The sequence below is a fragment of the Pezoporus occidentalis genome, unplaced genomic scaffold, assembly GCF_034315485.1.
Source record: "Pezoporus occidentalis ecotype Australia unplaced genomic scaffold, CSIRO_AGI_Poc_V1 ctg21, whole genome shotgun sequence".
NCBI classification, from domain to species: Eukaryota; Metazoa; Chordata; class Aves; order Psittaciformes; family Psittacidae; genus Pezoporus; species Pezoporus occidentalis.
Genome location: NW_026913964.1, coordinates 6,237,889 through 6,256,554, shown reverse-complemented (window position 1 = coordinate 6,256,554; position 18,666 = coordinate 6,237,889). Strand labels below are relative to the sequence as shown.

General features: G+C 37.1%; 1 protein-coding gene across 5 annotated transcripts in view; it reads left to right on the top strand.

Annotated features, from left to right (window-relative positions):
* CDIN1 (CDAN1 interacting nuclease 1) overlaps positions 1–18,277 on the top strand; it is a 129,401-nt gene extending 111,124 nt beyond the window's left edge. For 3 of the 5 annotated variants that reach the window (XM_062619338.1, XM_062619335.1, XM_062619339.1), the window contains one exon: positions 15,443–18,277. In XM_062619338.1, coding sequence (XP_062475322.1) covers positions 15,443–15,578 — 136 coding nt within the window. In that variant the 3' untranslated portion in view covers positions 15,579–18,277. The remainder of the gene's footprint in view (positions 1–15,442) is intronic. The other 2 variants (XM_062619337.1, XM_062619336.1) reach the window with 2 other exon arrangements.
* The last annotated feature ends 389 nt before the right edge of the window (positions 18,278–18,666 follow it).

Here is an 18,666-nt window from a genome sequence, read left to right as displayed (position 1 = left end):
TGATCAAGTCTGTTGGAGGTGGCAGGCATTGCATTATACTCCATGAGTAGGCACCAGTCACACTTATCTCTGCCAGGAAGTTATTTTACAGGTAAAAATTCTCCACTGAGAATTTTATGTGTTCATTTACTATTAGAATTGCTTTGTGCTTTATGAAGTGCGGTATCCACTTTGAGTCCACTTCTGCAAGTCAGTCAGGGGTGAGAAGGTGGTCAGCTGATACCTGGAACCTTTTATGAGCTATGTACACTGCAGTTAGAACCTTAGAAGGAATCTAGAAATTAATTTTAAGGGGAAGGGTTATGGGGCTGGGGAGACAACAAAACAACAATGGAGTGTGTGACTGGCATGGGTATTGCTTTCAGGTAATCTTTTTTCGTTGAAAACTAGAACAGGGAACTAGTGATGGAGCTATTACTCAGGTTTCTGAGGTTTGGAGGTTATGTTTCTTTCAGTGTATCTTTGATTGTTGAATTTGCTCTAGGCTTGAGGATTATGCAAGAGTAACCGGGGTAACACTAAACCAGAAGGAGCTTGAGGTTGTGCGTATGTGTTATAAAAACAAGACAAATTAGAAAAGTTGTATATACTTCTTCAATTAGAAAAGTTTCCTTGTCTTCATGTATTTGTTTTCCATGACAAGAGAACCTTTGCAGCTTGAAGATGTTACCTTTGATAAAAATCAGACAGTCTGTTATTATTTATGAAAACTAAATTGTTGAGCTGTGTCTGTGGGTAGATAAACAATGGTTCAAATTCATACTGCTCATTTGAAAAGGAGATTGCTTTTCATCTTACCTGTTTTAAAACTCTTTATCTTCCTGCATTCTGAATAACTTTCTGGTATCTCATTTTATAAATATATAACATCTTATATAGGCATTTGTCTTTGTTCCTCAGATAAGGAAAAAACATTTGGGTCTGTATTTAATTTTGTTAGAAGTGGTGATATAATTTGAAATTGCTTGAGAGTGTATATTGTGTTATTAGTTTCATGCACTGCATTTAGAAATGTATTTTCTAGAAACAGAAAATACATTTCTATTCTACATTTCTAAAATAGAAAAATAGAATAGAAAAGTTAAAATGGAAAATTTTGTCACTGTGCCTAGTACCCATCATAAACACAATGATAAACACATTAAACTCACTAGGTGGGATTTTAAAATCGTTTAGTATTTTGGTCCCACTGCCCTCACTGAATGTTTTTGCTAGACCCAGAGCACTGGTCTCCCTGATGTGTTTGTGGAGGAGTTACACCCCTTCACCGCCTTTGTTCTCCTAGGCTGTAAAGGCCAAACTTACCCAGTCTTTCCTGTGAGCAGCTCTCAAGTTTTTCTGGACAGTGCGGTAGCCTTGCTCCATATCTGGCTTTACATGTCTGTCTTGAATGACCTATCTACAGTTTGCAGATGAGAGCTAAGCAAGTCTTTAAGGCAATACAGTATTTCTAGACTTTTACTGAAAATCTGTCTCCCAGGGCTTCATAGGATCATTTTGCGCTTTCCTTAGCTGCATCACTTCACACCCCTTTACCGATCAGCTGTTATTCAGATTGATTTTTCCTTCCTCTGGGAAAGTAAATAGAAATATAATTTCTTTATTACAGGCTATATATCTATGTGTAGGTTTGAAAAGAACTGTAGCAATATTTGGGTCTTGCTACAGTTAAATTGCAGATCATGTACAAAAGTCAGAACAGTTCTCTGTGGTAAAAACAGTAGATAACTTTAACATGGACATAGAAAAAAAATGTTTGCTCTAGTTTCTGGATCTTTACTATTTAAGACAACAGATGCTGTAAGATTGGTCATGGCTGCCAGACGGTGATATCAACAAGTTAAAAGTTTTCCTTTTCTGTTACTACATCTGCTCTTCTATTAAGTTTGTTTATTATGTGTTTACACAGTAGCAATCCAAATATAGTATCTGGTTTGGGTTTGTTTTGTTTTCCAAAAAGCGAAACACAGTTTGAGTTCCTTTAACATAAATATTAGACAATCTCCCACTTCTTGCAGTATATAAGCAAGGTAGTGTGCAAATGCACAATTGTCCTTACATATCCATGGAACAAGTTTATAAATCTATTGGGTTTTATCTGTCACTTTTATAGTCATGGAAGAGACTTTTTTGCGAAGTAAACCAATGTAAAAGCAGTCAGATTATTTTACCCACAGGAATGTTACTATCCTCTCAGCATGTCACAAGACATCGTTACATGCTTCTCAGTTACATTTCATCTATTCCAGAATCTCATCAAGTCACTTCAGTATAAGTATATAAAAGAATTAAAAAATCACTCAGTACCACAAAGCTCTTTAAAGTCAGATTTCCATAAATTTGCACAGTACTAAATATTGGCAATGTTAAGCAAATGAGAGCAAATAAGTACATTAAAGTGGAAATATTGCTTAAGCAAATAGAAGCTGTTGTATACTGTTCTATACCATTGCTTTAATTTTTTATGTGGTCTGACTCGTTTGGGTTTTTTTCTTTTAATTAAATAATGGTTCAGAAGTGCCTGTATGTAATCAAGAAGTTATAAGTTATTTTTTTATTCTTATTTTTGCTGCTTCAGCTGGAATATAATAGCTCTCTTAATCTCCTGAATTTACCATTTTTGTGCTGTTGCCATAGTGAAATCAGGTAGAGCAGGCAAAGCTGTACTCTTTCTTCTCTTTGAACTTCACTAAAAATAATGCTTAATCTATTGGTATGGCTTTTTAAAATGTTAATGTGGATTTAGCAGTTGTGGAGAGGGAAGGTATTCAGTCTCTAAGTGGAAGTCCTATTTACCCTCAGCAAAAATACAATACCTGTATGACATCTTTAGGCCCAGGGAGCCTTGAGGAAAAAAATGTATATGCCAGTGTCCATTTATACATCTTGCTGTAAGATACTTCTGAGCAGGGAAGGAGTGTGGGGCAGCTGGGTTTTTTTGACTGAGTAGCTAGTTTTTGAAACCACTCTGTTTCAAATGATGATTAGCCTGTTTGCATCTCAGTAGCCTGATCATGATGATAACTTCATCGTTGGGGGAATTCCATAAAGGAAAGACTTGGTGTTTAAAAGCTCCTAATCCTACTGCTTATTCATCTCATTCTTCAGGAAGATGTGCCAGACTTGCTGAGTTTATTAGTTTTGGTGTCTAGTAATATGCAATAGCTAACTAAGCTGTACTATTCTGTTGTGCACAATCCTACCTCTTAAGTCAGTTCAGTTACTTAAAACCATGTGTAGAAGTTACCTCAAGTGTAGGAATACTAATTTGTAAAAGATATGGTACCTCAAAGAGACAGCGAGTGATTTTCAAATCTTTGACAAAAGTCAGGGACTGGTATGGAGAGATCCTAGAAGGATAAGGAAATAATTCTAATTGCCAAAATGTTCTCTGTTAAATTTAATGAGGTGCAGTTGTTCTTTTTTCTCATTTACTGACTCTGCTTTCCTCTCTTTTTTTTTTTTTTGTGTGTGTATGTGTGTTTGGGGTTTTGAATTTTTTCTTCCACACAGTGGTCTAGCTTGATCACATAGGAAACCCCACCCTCTTTTGCTACAGACTGAGGGGACTGACAGGAAAGATACCTTAAGTATCTTTTTCAATGTCTATAGAATCATAGAATAGTTAGGGTTGGAAAGGACCTTAAGATCATCTAATTCCACCCCCCCTGCAATGGGCAGGGACACCTCACACTAAACCATGACACCCAAGGCTCTGTCCAACCTGGTCTTGAACACTGCCAGGGATGGAGCATTCACAACCTCCCTGGGCAACCCATTCCAGTGCCTCAGCACCCTTGCAGCAAAGAATTTCTTCCTTATATCCAATCTAAACTTCCCCTGTTTATGTTTTAACCCGTTACCCCTTGTCCTATCACTACAGTCCCTAATGAAGAGTCCCTCCCCAGCATCCCTATAGCCCCCCTTCATATACTGGAAGGCTGCTATGAGGTCTCCATGCAGCCTTCTCTTCTCCAGGCTGAACAGCCCCAACTTTCTCAGCCTGTCTTCATACGGGAGGTGCTCCAGTCCCCTGATCATCCTCATGGCCCTCCTCTGGACTTGTTCCAACAGTTCCATGTCCTTCTTATGCTGAGGACACCAGAACTGCACACAATACTCCAAGCGAGGTCTCACGAGAGCAGAGTAGACGGGCAGGATCCCCTGTTTAAGTTTTAACCCATTACCCCTTGTGCTGTCACTGTATTGGGCTTCCATTACTTAGTTCAAGTTGAAGGTGTCATTCCTGTCTTCAACATATTCAGTGATCTGTGCTCAGGCTGGAGCAGATGGAAGCCTTATTTCAGCACCTCTCCTTTAGCTGCATTATGACTATTCATGATAAGTGGGTTTCGGTGAGAGACAGCTTTCTTGAGAGGTTTTTGTAAGAGAGAGTACAGCAACCATGGAATTCAGGAACTGTTTGTAACCTCTGTCCTTCATTACTTTTTGAACGTATGACATGCTTTGGAATTGCAACAAATACAGAAAGAACACCAGAAAATAAGCACTTTAAATAAGAAACAAAAAACTCTTTGCAATTTTTGGCTGACAAGGGAGAGTTAAAGACAGCTAGCTGTTCATGGTAGATCCTAATTTTGTGACTTAATGTATTTATTCTGAGCTTCTAGGCAATGTAAGATCCAAAAAACAGCGAGGTATCTGAGCTCAGGTGGAAGTTACCCTAGTATCAAAAAAGTTGATAAAATTGCTTGATGTTCAGCTGTTCATGACATTCCAAGCCACTTAATTGAGTTGAATTTATTTTTTAGGGAAAACTTGTATTTCTTTATTTTTCTTCTTTTTGTTGCTTTTCTATTAGTTTTGCTTTTGTCTTAAATGGAGCAGGAATTGAACAGGACTAGCAACCCAATGGTGTTATCTTTGATGCCCTTAGAAGACTGCCAACCAACAATGTTCCTTTATAAAATACACTGCATATAAACCAAAAAGGTTAAGAGAAGCAGTTAAGGTGAATAGACTATTCAGTACTAGAAGTTTTCAATGCTTAATATATTTTTTCTTCTTTTATTAAAATGTTAAAAATACTCAATAGTAATATTTATTGATGTAAAAACCTCCATTTATAAATGGAGTTACCAGACACCAAACCAGCCATAACTGAGAAAAATGTTTGTATCACACATAATGTTAATACTGCAATATTTTGCATGGATTCTATTCGTATCCTTCCCACTGATTGACATTAGACTCCCTTTTTCAATACAGCAGTTTTCACAGTGACTTCCAGTAGTCCACGTGCATATATTATACTGACCTTTAGGAAAAAAGAAGTCCGTAGTCGCTCTCAGTTTGTTTTAAATTTGTCTAAAAGGATTTCACTCTATTTAACATAGAGGCCTTGTGGCTATTTGCATTATAACCTTCATACCATCTTTGGGAACAGCTAACATACAAATGGCATATACAGAGTAAATGACTTGACATACCAATGTAACAATTGCATGGCAAAGAAAAAAAAAAAACAAACCCAAACCAAAATCACAGGAATACAGAGTCCAACTTGTTTTCTGCAATTTTCAACATATTCTTATATCAGGGAAATTATTCATACTAATGTGACTTTATTGTGTTGCAGACCTCTGGCTCAGTTCTCATTAGGCATGGGTTGTAAGATGTCACTGGCTATCTCAACTAATATGTTGTTGCTTTTAAACCTTCAAGAATAACAGCATTCTTGGTTTGATTCTTCCTCTCCCTTCTTCTAGGCTCGCTTACATGGCAGTGAAAATCTGTATATCTTGTAGACTTGGGTTCAGTCTGCCTGTGAAAACTCAAGCTTGCATTGTTGCTGCACTGGGATTAGTATGGTGCCCACTTCAAGTTGTTGTGGAGAACAAGTTTATGCTTTCAGCCTTCTGTATTGAACACCTTTGCATGAAATATTTAAGGACCAAGAAAGGTGGTGTGCTTGTTAGACGAAGCATGACCATGAAGCAAGGAAGGAGGTTTCAATTTAAGTGTTAAATGTTTCCTCAGAGCTGAGATTATAGTCGGGACTTGCTTCCTCCTGCATGAGTGCCTCTTCTACTAGACCATAGTATATAGCCTTTGATTAAGTGGTTCTTTTATTATGCAAAATTGACTGGTTTGAAATTTGCATCCTACAGTTCTTCTGTTGTTGCTTAGCATTTAGGCCAGTCTCCTGCATGGTAAAGGCAGGTTTAAATCTCTTTTGGTAGAGGCAGGAAACGAATTGGTTTCCCTTGCTTTGGTGTTATAATTCAGTTATGTGTTGACATGTACAATCACCATCATTCAAAAGAGGGACAAATGTTAATGCATCTTACTCCAGGATGAGGCAGCAGGTTGGAAATATCAGGTAGAAAGAGATGCCTTATACCTGCAGAGAATTTGGGTGCCTGATACTAAAGTTGAAATTAAATAGTGTTGGTATATACTAAGAAAGAACAAATAACTTGTAAATAAATCTAAATAGCACTGTGAATTTTTCAGAAGGTGCATGTAGTAGACCTCTGTGTGTGTATGTAAACAGTGAAGAAGACAGAAGGCAAAAAAGGGGAAGTAGATGTCTTTGTACATCGCCACTTATGCACTTATTTCATCTGATAATTAGCATAACAATTCTGCAAATTGCTTTGGTGCCCTCCTAAAGTCTCTGGAACAGGCTCCACCTTTCACCACATGAAATGTTTTTATAGTCTTCTGAAACACTCGGTATTTTGCAGGCAATGCATCAGACTTACATATCTTGGGATGCACTCCTTTTCCAAATACAACTGAAAAGCAAATTATTTTCAAAAATGAAGTGGGGCAGGGCCAACTCCAATTCTGCAGGCACTAGATATATGTATCAACTGGAAGACAAGCTGATAAGCCCCAGGCATTACAAGTAGGTGAATTCCAGATACAGTTAGAGTTTGCCATCAGATTCCAAAGGCGGCAGTGATACTCCAGTTCAGATGAGGTGTTTCTTTCCTTCTGGGTGGGCATGAGGTGCTACAGTAATGGGCAGCAGACGTAGTACTTTCTTTTTCATCTGTTCTCTGCTTAATACAGATAGGTGAGTTGCACTTTGAGAGAGAGTAAATTTAAGTACAGCATCACAAAATATTTCTGCCTGTCAATTATGCATAATAGTGTGTTTGGCAGTTAACTGCTAAGCAACATTGTGTGAAGATGCTCAGTGTGATTTACTATCCAGTCTTGGACTAATTCTCTGATCTGGAAGGCTGGAAGCACAAATGAGCTGCCCTCATTGTTAATTTGTTAATTCATCTGTTACATTATTTTATTGTATATTTGTGTGTAAGGATTCGGAGATACAGAATTGTCTAATAATTCATTCAAAATTTCTTGAGATACCTTTAATGCTGGCTTCAGGATTTATTCTCAGCAAATGCTAAATACACGGGTATATAGTGTGTTTATTTATAAGGAGTTTTGCTATCAGAAATTGCTGGACAACTTTTCTCAGTTTGGTTCTATTTTACAATAATTATTAAACAGAAGTTAGTTGCTGTGAGAGCAGTGCCTCCTCTCTTAAATGCACTCTTGGCATATCCTATCACTCTGGCAAGTGCTGTCACCAGAAAAACAGCTGCAGAGAAAGAACGGATTGCTGCAAGCTGAGGCACTCACAGATTATTCAGATATCATCTTGCACTGGCCTTAGGATGGCCTGTTACTTCCAGCCCTGAAAATAAACAACTATTAATCACCTAATGGCAACATACGTTGACCAGCCCTTAATGCTGCCTGGACTTCAATCTAACTGTACTCAAAAGCTTTTCTCATGTTTTCTGTCACCCGGGATAAGAGGGAGTTTGCAGCCAAGCATTCCTTTGGGAGGACTGCTGTGAGTTTAACAAAATGTTTGAAATAACCTCAGTAACTCCTCTCAGCACTGATCCACAGCTTCACATGTGCAGAATCAAACAATAGCACCCTTGCATTGACAGTTTCTGGAGAGTGAACTAATGGCATCAGGCTTTCTCAGGGAAACTGAGTAACAAGCAAGTACCTCAGGAAGCTATTCTTTGTCTGGGTTTAATCTGAAAGCATTGCTTCCAGTGAAAATATATGGTATATAGAAATAGCAGCCTTCACTACCTAAAGAGGACCTACAGGAAAGCTGGAGTGGGACTTTTTACAAGGGCATGGAATGATAGGACAAGGGCCAATGGCTTTAAACTGAAGAGAGTAAATTTAGATTACACAGTAGGAAGAAATTCTTCTCTGTGGGGGTGGTGAGGCACTGGAACACGTTGCCCAGAGAAGCTGTGGCTGCCCTATCCCTGGCACGTTGAAGGCCAGGTTGGACAGGGATCTGGGCAACCTGGTCTAAGTGGAAGGTGTCCCTGGCTGTAGCAGGGTGTTGAAACTGGATGATCCTTAAGGTCGCTACCAACCCAACCTATTCTATGAATCTATTAATAATTCTGTAATGCAGTCACATTTTCTCCCAGCTTTTTTGGATGACAACATTCTTAGTGCATCTGCATTCAGTGTCTTAACTGGTAAATGCAAAGCACAACTTAAATAGAAGTAGCATAGCTTTAGTAAACTAGTCATCAAATTGCATGTTGCACAATAGAAGGGTATTGCTGCTTTGAACAAGAGCACTTTAATGCATTTGTGGAGGTGCATTAAATCGTGCTAACCCTGAATTATAAAGGGCAAACATGTAAATGCAACAACTAATACAGAGTATTAGACTCTCTCCATCAACAAAGAATGTATGAAACTTCAGAAAAAGACGTAGGAAGCTTTCTTATATTGTGCTTATTATACCTTTCAGGTTGAGATTTTTTTAGTTGAGCTTCTTTTGCTTAGTTATGCCCATCATCAAAGTGCCTGAAGTCACTTTGCCCTGAATTGAGATGGTTAAGTGATGCAAGAATCTTATACCTCAGGGAAACTTGGATCTATCTCCAAATTACCACATAAGGTACCTGGAACACTGTCTATTATCTCTATTATCTCTTTTTTTTTAGACAGATACTGGAACTAACTTCCCAGGCAGCTAAAATGCATTGTTTTCCAAAATGTATGTCCAAGTCATCTCTGTTAAAGCCAGAGAAAACTTTGGCCAAAGTTCCCATGAAACAGTCCAGCAGCATAAGGATTAGCAATTTCTCTTCTAAAATGGTAAGAGTACCATGTTAATTTTAAGTGCATCGGCCCAGTCCAGGCATAGGGGGCACCTGCACAGCACATAAGGGTCCGTCTTTACAACACAAAACCTCAGTGTCTGATGTGCAAAGCACCTACCTGATTTTGAAGTTGCTAAATATAAAAAAGAGAAAATTTTAACTTAAGTACACACAGCCACTTTGAGAGTTGAGCATCTGGAATACTATTAATAGTAAACAATATGTTTCAGTAAAAGTTAGGACATGAACCAATAAAACTGAGAAATTCACTCAAGGCTCCCTTGTCTTAATGATAAGATGCCTTGAGCAAGTACGTATTTTCTTTTTCACTCACTTCTTCACTTAGAAAGTCATCAGTCTTCACTTAGAAAGCCTTGATCCTTGTAAATCAGCGTAACCTTAATGTTATTTAATCATAGCTTTTAAAAGTTAATTTTCATGAGAACTATATTTAAAAAAAAAAATAATAACTTGTCATTGAGGATTATGAAAATCCTTTATTTGCCTGGAGAACAGTACTCAGATCTGAATGAATAAGTGTAAGTGAAGAATGTGTTTCGACAGTTTGTTTATTAAAAATGTATTATGCTGCTAAAAGTTATATTGTATTTATAGTATTTTAATGACAGTGATGCACAGTTTTTGTGCATTCTATTAATATGCATTTTAAAATTCTGCTATGCAAAATTCTAAAATATTTTAGTCTCTTATATCCACATAAATATTGCTTGACTTTTTATTTCTCTAAATGCCAAAATCAATTAAATCATATAATAAGCCTAATGAAATGCTTCTATTTGACTGATGTCTTAACAATTGCACAGATAAGATGACAGCTAGTATTAAGAAAAAAAGGTCATTAAGATTTAATCGTATCCAAGAGAGGTGTGACTAGAGACACAAACCTGATACTAGTTTCCATCTACCTTTGCTTCACCTAACAACTCCACATTCCATACCAAATGCATGTAACTTCAATATCTGGCATTCATGGAAGTGCCTGCCTTTGTCAGCCCAAAAGAAATTCTCACTTTTGAGTCAAAACCTCCTTGGAAATGGGAGTCTCATAGAATATTAATAGACTTTAATATTTTTTCATGTCTTCAGTAAAAATAAGACTTCCCCTAATTACTGTCATAACATCAAAGCTTAAAGCAGATTAGGTTTTAACTTGCTTAACTTTACCTTAAGCAGCATAAACTGTGTGCCTGGATCCTTGAGACACCATATGCTGCAAACTTTTTCATGCAAAGCTTGATTCAGTGCTTGCTAGTGTCATGGACAAGTTTCCTATTATCTTTAAAAGTATGTGATCAGAACTTGTTAAACTTGTTACTAAGTCCTGGATTTCTTTTTCTTTCAACCAGATTTGGTGAAGTCAAAGAAATAAGGTCCTGTGTAATGCCTTGAAGGCATGTTTTATTTAAATCAGTGTGTGTTACTGAATCACAAAAGCATATGGAGGATTTAAAAAGTGGTGAGGATAATAAAACCCCACAGTTATCTTTAAATTGCCTTCAGAGTTTTAAAAATGCACTCTCTTCATGCACAAATACCTTTATTTGATTTTAAAATTCTATATAAATGAACAGTAGCAGAAATGCCTTGTTACAAACTCTTCTGAGCTACTCTTGTGGTAGCTGCTTATATGGAAAATTTCTTGCTAATCAAAGTCAGTGTCTGAGCAGCAGCTATTAAATGTTTGCCAAGATATATAACGCTGTGTCATCTGCAGTGGTAAACTGGTCTAGACGTAAGGAAGTTGGCTGGCTGATGCCAACTGACCTTACTTGAAAATGCGGTCTGCGGTTGTTACCTACTAGCCTAGCCCTGCAAATATCTAAATTCCCTCCACCGACACAAATGAGACTTCTACAGGAACACTAAAATAAAGTTGTGAGTCCTTAATCAATAAATTTATTAGATATTATAGGGGGGATTAATTATATCTTCAGGGTTCATTAGTACTACAACTAAAACCACTTTCCTCACAACTGTGATTCAAAGGAACTGTGATAAATGACTTAGAATATAATAATTTCTTTGTGAATTTTTGTAATTCCCTTTTCCCATGAAGTAAGTAGTAACATGCAAGTGGTAATGCTCTGATTTGATATTTAAAAAGAAAAACAAGGAAACAAAGCCAGCTTTTCAGCTGCCCCTGTTGATGATCTGACATTAAAAAGCAAGGGACCGGAATGAGGTCCCTTCAAAGTCACATTCAGATGTGACCTTCAGAAGTAAAATCACCAACCAGGTAGGCTGTTATGCATTCGTATAACAGGAATACTTATCTGAATCTGTTTGATAAAATACTTGCTTAAGTACATGCATATTAGAAATAATAATTTATATGCCAGCATTTCATTAGGAGAGTCTTTCTGAATTAAAATTATTTACATTATGCTGAGATGCATACAGCCCATCCATAACAAATAGACTGAGAATAAATAAAGAGAACATTTAGTTAAAAACAGCTGCAAGATGTTTTACATTTCTGCTCAGTATCGAGCAGTGTGTTGAAAATGCATTTTTCATAAAACCACATGCAAGGCTTTTTGATGGTGAAAAAATCCACTCACAACAGCCACATGTCTAGGTGAATCCTTAGAAGCTAGCATGGACCCCACACAGATATTCCAAAAGAAAAGACATTACTAGAAAGTAGTTTCTCTTGAAGTGGAGTATGTGTGATCCTACTAGACCACTTTGATAAATAAATAAAAGTCTTTTTTCTAGCACAAAACTGGTTCAATTGGAGGGCAAGTGAAACCCAGGTTCACGTTTTACTTAGGGTTTTTTTCCATATTTTTTTCTTAAGTGATCCCTTGACTTACACACAGATTATTTTTTTTAGGAAAAAAAAAAATTTGGCTTCGGGTTGTAAAGTAAACTTATGCAACCTGCATGGACAATTTTCACTTGCTGTGTTCTTTATATTCTGAAGGGGGCTTGCCTCTATATTTCCTATTTATTCAATTTTTACTGCATGGAATTAACCAAACCTTAGTTACTTGGATTTCTTTTCAGCTTTAAAAAGATACACCATATAAAAATAAAATTCTAAAAGTAATAGTTTCACTGAAATAGGTAAAACTACAGTTTCATATAACTTTTGGACACATTCCTTCACACCTAAGCTTTTCAGGGAAAGAGCTAAAGATGGAGGGGAAAATGCAATTTAACCTCATTTGTAGGGATTTACAGAACTTTTCTGAGCAAGAACAAAATCCATATGAGTCCATAGTTTGTTACAATCTAAGCTCGATTTTCATATTAAACTTTCTCCTGTGTGTCTTTCATATGAAATGGCATAACCTAGCCTATATTGCATATCACATCTATATAGTTTTAGAACCATTTGGTGCATTCGACGTGGGGTTTTTTTTCTCCTCCTCAGTGCTAGTGGATCCCCTTTCCATGGCAATACTATGTAAGCATTCTGTCGTTTTAGTTTATTCTCGTGTAAACCAGGGTTAGTCCCTAACTTGTTAAATGTTACCATTGATGCAGAAATCAATTTGAAGCTTTACTTTGTGATTTACAGCATTGTGTTTTGTTCTTCATAGTGTCATATCTGTGCTTTGGAAGGAGTCAAATTAAAAAGGATAGTTCTTACTTCTAGGTTACACTTCAACACCTCATCCCCTTGCACAAAAAGGTTAAGTGTCTTTTCAAATTAAGGCAGCAGTAATTAACCAGTGGTATTGTTTGTGATTTGCCAACTCTGGGTGTTAATGAGAGAGAAATTAACACTTAGCAGCAGGAGTTCCTGATAGTCAGTGGCAAATGCTTAATGTGCCAACAAGTTATTTTGATCTTAAGTACTGCACTTAAGTGTTTTTAAACAAAAGTATGGTATGTTTTTTATGTGATCATACATATGGGAGGTATGATATAGAGCTATAATAGAAAGAATGGCACAATATAGTGGAAAAAAGTGCAAGCTAGGCAGTACAGGGAAAATAGTTTTCCTATATTACAGCCAAAAGCAGGATTGATAGATGTTTTCATGCTAAAGATGAAATTGCACCTGCAATTAACAGTATGCAGATGTTCCTGTATATAAATTTTACCACCAAATCTGATGATTTCTGAAGGTAACTTTTAAAGCATGAAATATTCCTGAAAAAGTATGCTTGAGCTGCGATGATTTTCTAGAAAGACATAAATTACACTTTAGGGGCATCTCGAAATACTAATTTTATTTAAAATTTCCTTTTCAAAAAAAAAAACTTTTCAAATTACATGAGTGCACTGCCACATTTCTTTTGTGGTGGATAGGGGATTCAAACTGCCACAAAGAGCAAAATGAGCCCTTCAAAACTTGGGTGAGCATTAGTATGAAGATTTTACCTGGCACATGCGCTTATAATGAGTAAGTATTTGTGGACATTTCATAGCTTCTCCCTTGCATAAAATAGCCCACTAGAAATGTAAGGTCTGCTCCTATCTTCCAGGGGCTTTATCTTTGCTTTTAAAATAGTTTTGGTTAGCACATATATACATCCCCTACTAGATTATCCTTTTATTATGTTTGGTTGATGTGGGAGCAGATACATAGCCTGTGAAGTAGCAAAAGTAGGCCCATCCTGCACCAGCAAATTGCAGCCTCCTACCAGAGGCAAGGAGCATCAGTCCTTGGCTTCACTTGCCACTTCTCACTGCTGCTAGGCTAGCTGGCCTCCATAGTGCAGTGGGGTCATGCACATCTTGTCCCCACATGAAGTTGTCGGCCAGCCAGAGAAAACTTAGGAATTGGGTGTAGGCAGCATTGTCCTTCCATAGGAGCCACTTCTTAATCTGTGATTTTTTCAATGCTAAATTTGTTTGAATACATTAAGTAGTGTAGCTGGATTTGTCAGAGTTTCAGCCTCTCTCTCCTTCCAAATATCATCTTTCAGTTGTAAAATCCACATTTGCCTGTGTTGCCTCAGCTGTGCTGAGGAGTAATTTACTTTGCCACTGAACTGCGGCCACTTCTCGGTTGAAGAGTAGTAGCCATAAACAGAAATGTTACAACGCAGTTTTGGGCTAAAGGCTACCGTATCTAATTGAAACTGCAGGAGGAAGCCGCAGGGTTTCTTCTTCCTTTGATGCCTGTTCCATTACATGAGCACATCAAATAGAGTTTTCCCTCCATTGCTGGGAAGAAACCACCCTAATGAAGCTGGTCTGGCACTACCCACGTTTTTGAGTGCTTGTATTGTCTGCTAAGTGGACATTTAGGTTACTGTGCAAGCCCTATAACACATTTTTATTATAATTAAACATTAACAAAAATTGGCTACCATATTGGTTGAGTCCAGAGCACAGCTCTGCATATAAACCATTACATGACATTATATTGAACTTTTTCTTGTACAGACGGTATCTAACAGCTCATCCTGCACTGTTGTTTTTGGCAAGTTCACTACAGCATATAATAAATCAAGGAAAGAAAAAGCTTTTTGGCCTAATGTTGTACAGACTGCTGTAATGTTAGACTACAGAAAGCAGTTCTGTTTTTAGACATCCTTTTACTAACCCAACATTCATAATTTATGATTTCACTGTAAAATTCCTGCAACACTACACCAAAAGTAGCGCTGCCCTTTAATTAAGTGCTCTCAGTAGGAAAAACGTGAAACTGATGTGCAAAACATATCACAGTATGCAGTGATTGATAGTGATTACTTCTTTATGAACCCAGCCTGAAGGTCTGAACTTCCTGATGGGTAAAATGGTGCATGGGGTTACTTCCTGAGATTGCCTAGTGGGGATCAGTCAGAGTTAGCAATATCTGAGGAATTCCTGAGACGCATTTCAGAGATGTTACAGCAGAAACTTTCTATTTCTTTCTGAATTGTGCATTACATTAATAATTACCTCATTTAGCAGCTGTATTTTAAGGATTCATTGTTATCTTCATGGTAGTGTAATTTGCATGAACTGGAAGTTGCATAAACCCCTTTATTTTAATGCCTGCATGCCCAGATCTGGAAGAACAGAGTGCAGGGCGGGAAAGACTTCTGTATGTATCAAAGTTACTGAATATTATTCAGTATTTAAAGCACAGGTCTTTTTACTGGTATGTGCAGATTATTCAAAGAAAAAAAAAACAGAAGTCTGATGTGGATTGTTTGAGCCTCTAAATAGCATTTTTATTTAAGGAACCAGGCATTAATGACATGATGGGTCAACACTGGTTAAAATTTGAAAATTGAATGGAGGTCCAGTACTGTCTGTGTTGGAATAACTAGAGCTGGGAAATTAAATTTCTCGTAACACAAGCACATAAGTTAACTTTCCTTTTTGCTTGATAGATTTGGCCCTGGATTAGTCATTTACTGGTATGGATTTATTGAAGAACTGGACTGCCATCGTGAGCGTGGTATCCTGCTAAAAGACTGCTTTCCTACCGACATTGTGACTCTGCGACACAGCATGGCTCAACGCTGATGTTGGGAGGAAGAGGTAAATCCGGAAGCAATTTTACTTTCCTGCAGTGTAAACTAATGGCAGCATCTGCCCTGAACTTCAGCTGAACTCCTGCTGCCTGCCCTTATGCTACTGCCTCTTTATACAAACATATCAAGAGTTTCTGTTTTGCTTCAGACCTCTGTTGTGATCAGCCAAAAAAGACAGACACAACCCACTCATTATCAGCATTTCTGTCTCTGTCAAACAGCTAGTTTCTAGATACTCATAATATTTCTTCCTTCCGGATGGCTTCTTCTAGCATTCTAAACAAAGACAAAAATGCAGAGGCTGAAAGGTACAACTTTCAGTTCTTATGCCTATTAGGGAGTCACCTTTAAAAATAAGTGGCTTTTTATGGTTTAACTCCCAAATTTATTCAGTGCTAGTGAACTGACTGAAACACCTACACCAATGCGGAAAATTGGTAAAGACTGTTATTCTGGGGCTTAAAACATAATGCAGATCTCATAAAGTTAAAGTGATAAGATAGGATTGTGTAAGTTCTGGCTGTTACAGTAAAGAGCCAGACTTTGAGAGAATAATTGGTATATGTGTTTTGTCACTATCTAATTGCTAAAATCAATAATGGAATACCGAGTTAAGAATTAAAAAATAAGTTAGTGGATTTTGGGGAGTGAGATTTGGGCTTACACTTGTGGGTTTTCAATAAGTAGTTTAATGACTGAAAAATAACTTGTGTTTGTCTTTTCCAGCCCACCCCCCAGGGAATCTGTACCTAGGAATTTTTCCCTTAACTGACTTTAAGGAAGGAATCTGTCTTGACCCCTGTAGGTACCGTAACATACAATTTTCTGGCGTACTGAAGTCCACAAGAACAATGTGCAGGAGCTCTCTGTGTGGGTTACTTCTGAAGGAGATTACCATCCTGGTGTTCAACAAGAGGAGTGAAAAAAAAGATGATGAAACAGTGCTTTTTACTGGATCAGTGCCGCAGGATAAATAGACACACAAAGTTTGCCTATAGAAACTGTGCTGGGTAGAGCATAAGTTTCCACCGTACTTAGGTATACTTGTAAAAGCATTGTTTTTCTCTTTTGTTGAAACCTCCAAGAGCAGAAGAGCATTTTGGTGGGTGCTAGCCCTCCTTAGATTTGAGTGAGTTCAGTCTCGCCCTATTTTCATGCTCATCACCACTTAGAGGGGCAGTGTTGGGCCTCAGGTTTGTGCTCTCAGAGATTCCTTAGTAGCAGCTTACAGAGCTTGACACTGTTTAATACTCTTTTCTTCACTAACTGGCATTTGGGAAAGGACAGAATATTTTTTAAAGGCGAGAGTTTTGCATGTCTGCTCACCATGTTCTGATTTTCAGAGAAGCAAAGGTACGGATTTTGTTGTAGAATTAAAGGTGTGATAACAGTTTTCCTAAAGCACAAGTTGATAACCTCTTCCATAAGGAAAGGGTCTTTAAAACATTACAGTACATATGCATCATCTTTTTGCAGCTGAGGTGATACTCTATGTGCCTGTATGATTTCAAAAATCACATGCAGGCTTTTTATAGTCTTGCCTTGACTTAAAAGGGTATTAATCTTATTCCATTTTCTTTCAGCTATAGTTTTCAGATGCATATGCAGTATTTTTATTTTGAACTTTTAGTTCTCATTTTAACAGTTTGCTATGTTTCAGAAAGGACCTTATCATTTTGACTAATCTTTAATTTTCAGGAAAAAATATCTTTCTTTAGTCTTCCTAGTACTCTGTTCCTTGCTGCAGAGATAAGCTCGTATAGCTCCACTGCAGTGAATTATTGTTGCATAGAGATTATTATCCTAGGTTTTAACATGCTATAGTGAAAAGATTTATTTTAAAAATAAACCTGTTACAGCTGTAATTCATTCCTGTTCAGCTATTTAAGGTATTGTGCTTAGCTTATTTTGCCTAACCAGCTTTCAGGATCTGCCAGTAAAGATACACAGGAGCTGCATGTATGATGTTGCTGCTGCCCCTGGGCTTGGGGTTTAGGCTAGTGGAATGTGTGAAATCCAGAAGAGAATAAAAAAGAAGAAATAGCTGAACATTATTGGAGTAGAAAATTCAAAAGTAATGGTTGTTTGAGTAAATGGGTTTGAAGGGCAAACTGAATTTGTTTTAGCTAGTGCATATGCTTTCTGTTGTATGAAATCATTTAAATCAGCTTTTACAAGATGCAGTAATGCTGTTTTTTCTTTTTGAATAAATTAAATTTATCTGCACAGATGTTGAAAATCCTGATCAACCTCCATCAAAGCTTTGCTTTGTTTTTACATTAAACAAATTTATATGGGGACACACAGATAAATCAGGTTAGGCTTGTATTTGTTTCTTTATTCCTCTACCTAATGCCATGACATAACAGGTTGGAAAGCAATACAGCTGTCTTTAATAAAAGCTTTGACCTCATCTTTATATATTGCCCCCTTTAAGCATCTTTGTATTAGAATGAGGATGAAATAAGCCACAAAAGTGTACCTACTGTATTAATTTCATTAAATGCTATTGAAGAAGCTTTGCCACCGCAAAAAAATATGCTGTGTCACTATTTTAAATGCTGAAAGAACATAGTTTTTTTTTTATTATTTGTTATTCCTACTTGTGTCTTGCAAAAAAACCCTTGTGTATTTTTTCTGTTTGTCATATGTAAACAGTAACTTCAGTATTAAAGAGGAGAGACTACTATTTGTGAGGTGCTCGTTGGTTTTGTTTTCTTAAATAATACTGTAGTCATTAGAACCTTAACATTAAAACCAAATCCAGTTTTATGGAATATTCTGTAGAGTCTGCTAATGAATTACGCCTAGCCAGAAAACAGAAGTGTGCATAACACCAACTGATGTTCACACTGGCATATATAGACTCACCAAGCATCTGCTCTTACAAGCACTGTAATAAGGCCTGTTCTGAGCTTTAGGAATTAATGTCATTGCGTTGAACAGAGAAGTAAAACTTCCTTGTAAAGAGAAGCAGCACAATGCTGTGTCACACTCTAGTATAAAGACAAAACGTTTTTTAACATTTCTGTATTCTGCGGACACATTGTTAGCATGAGTTTAATGATCTTTCCCTGAAG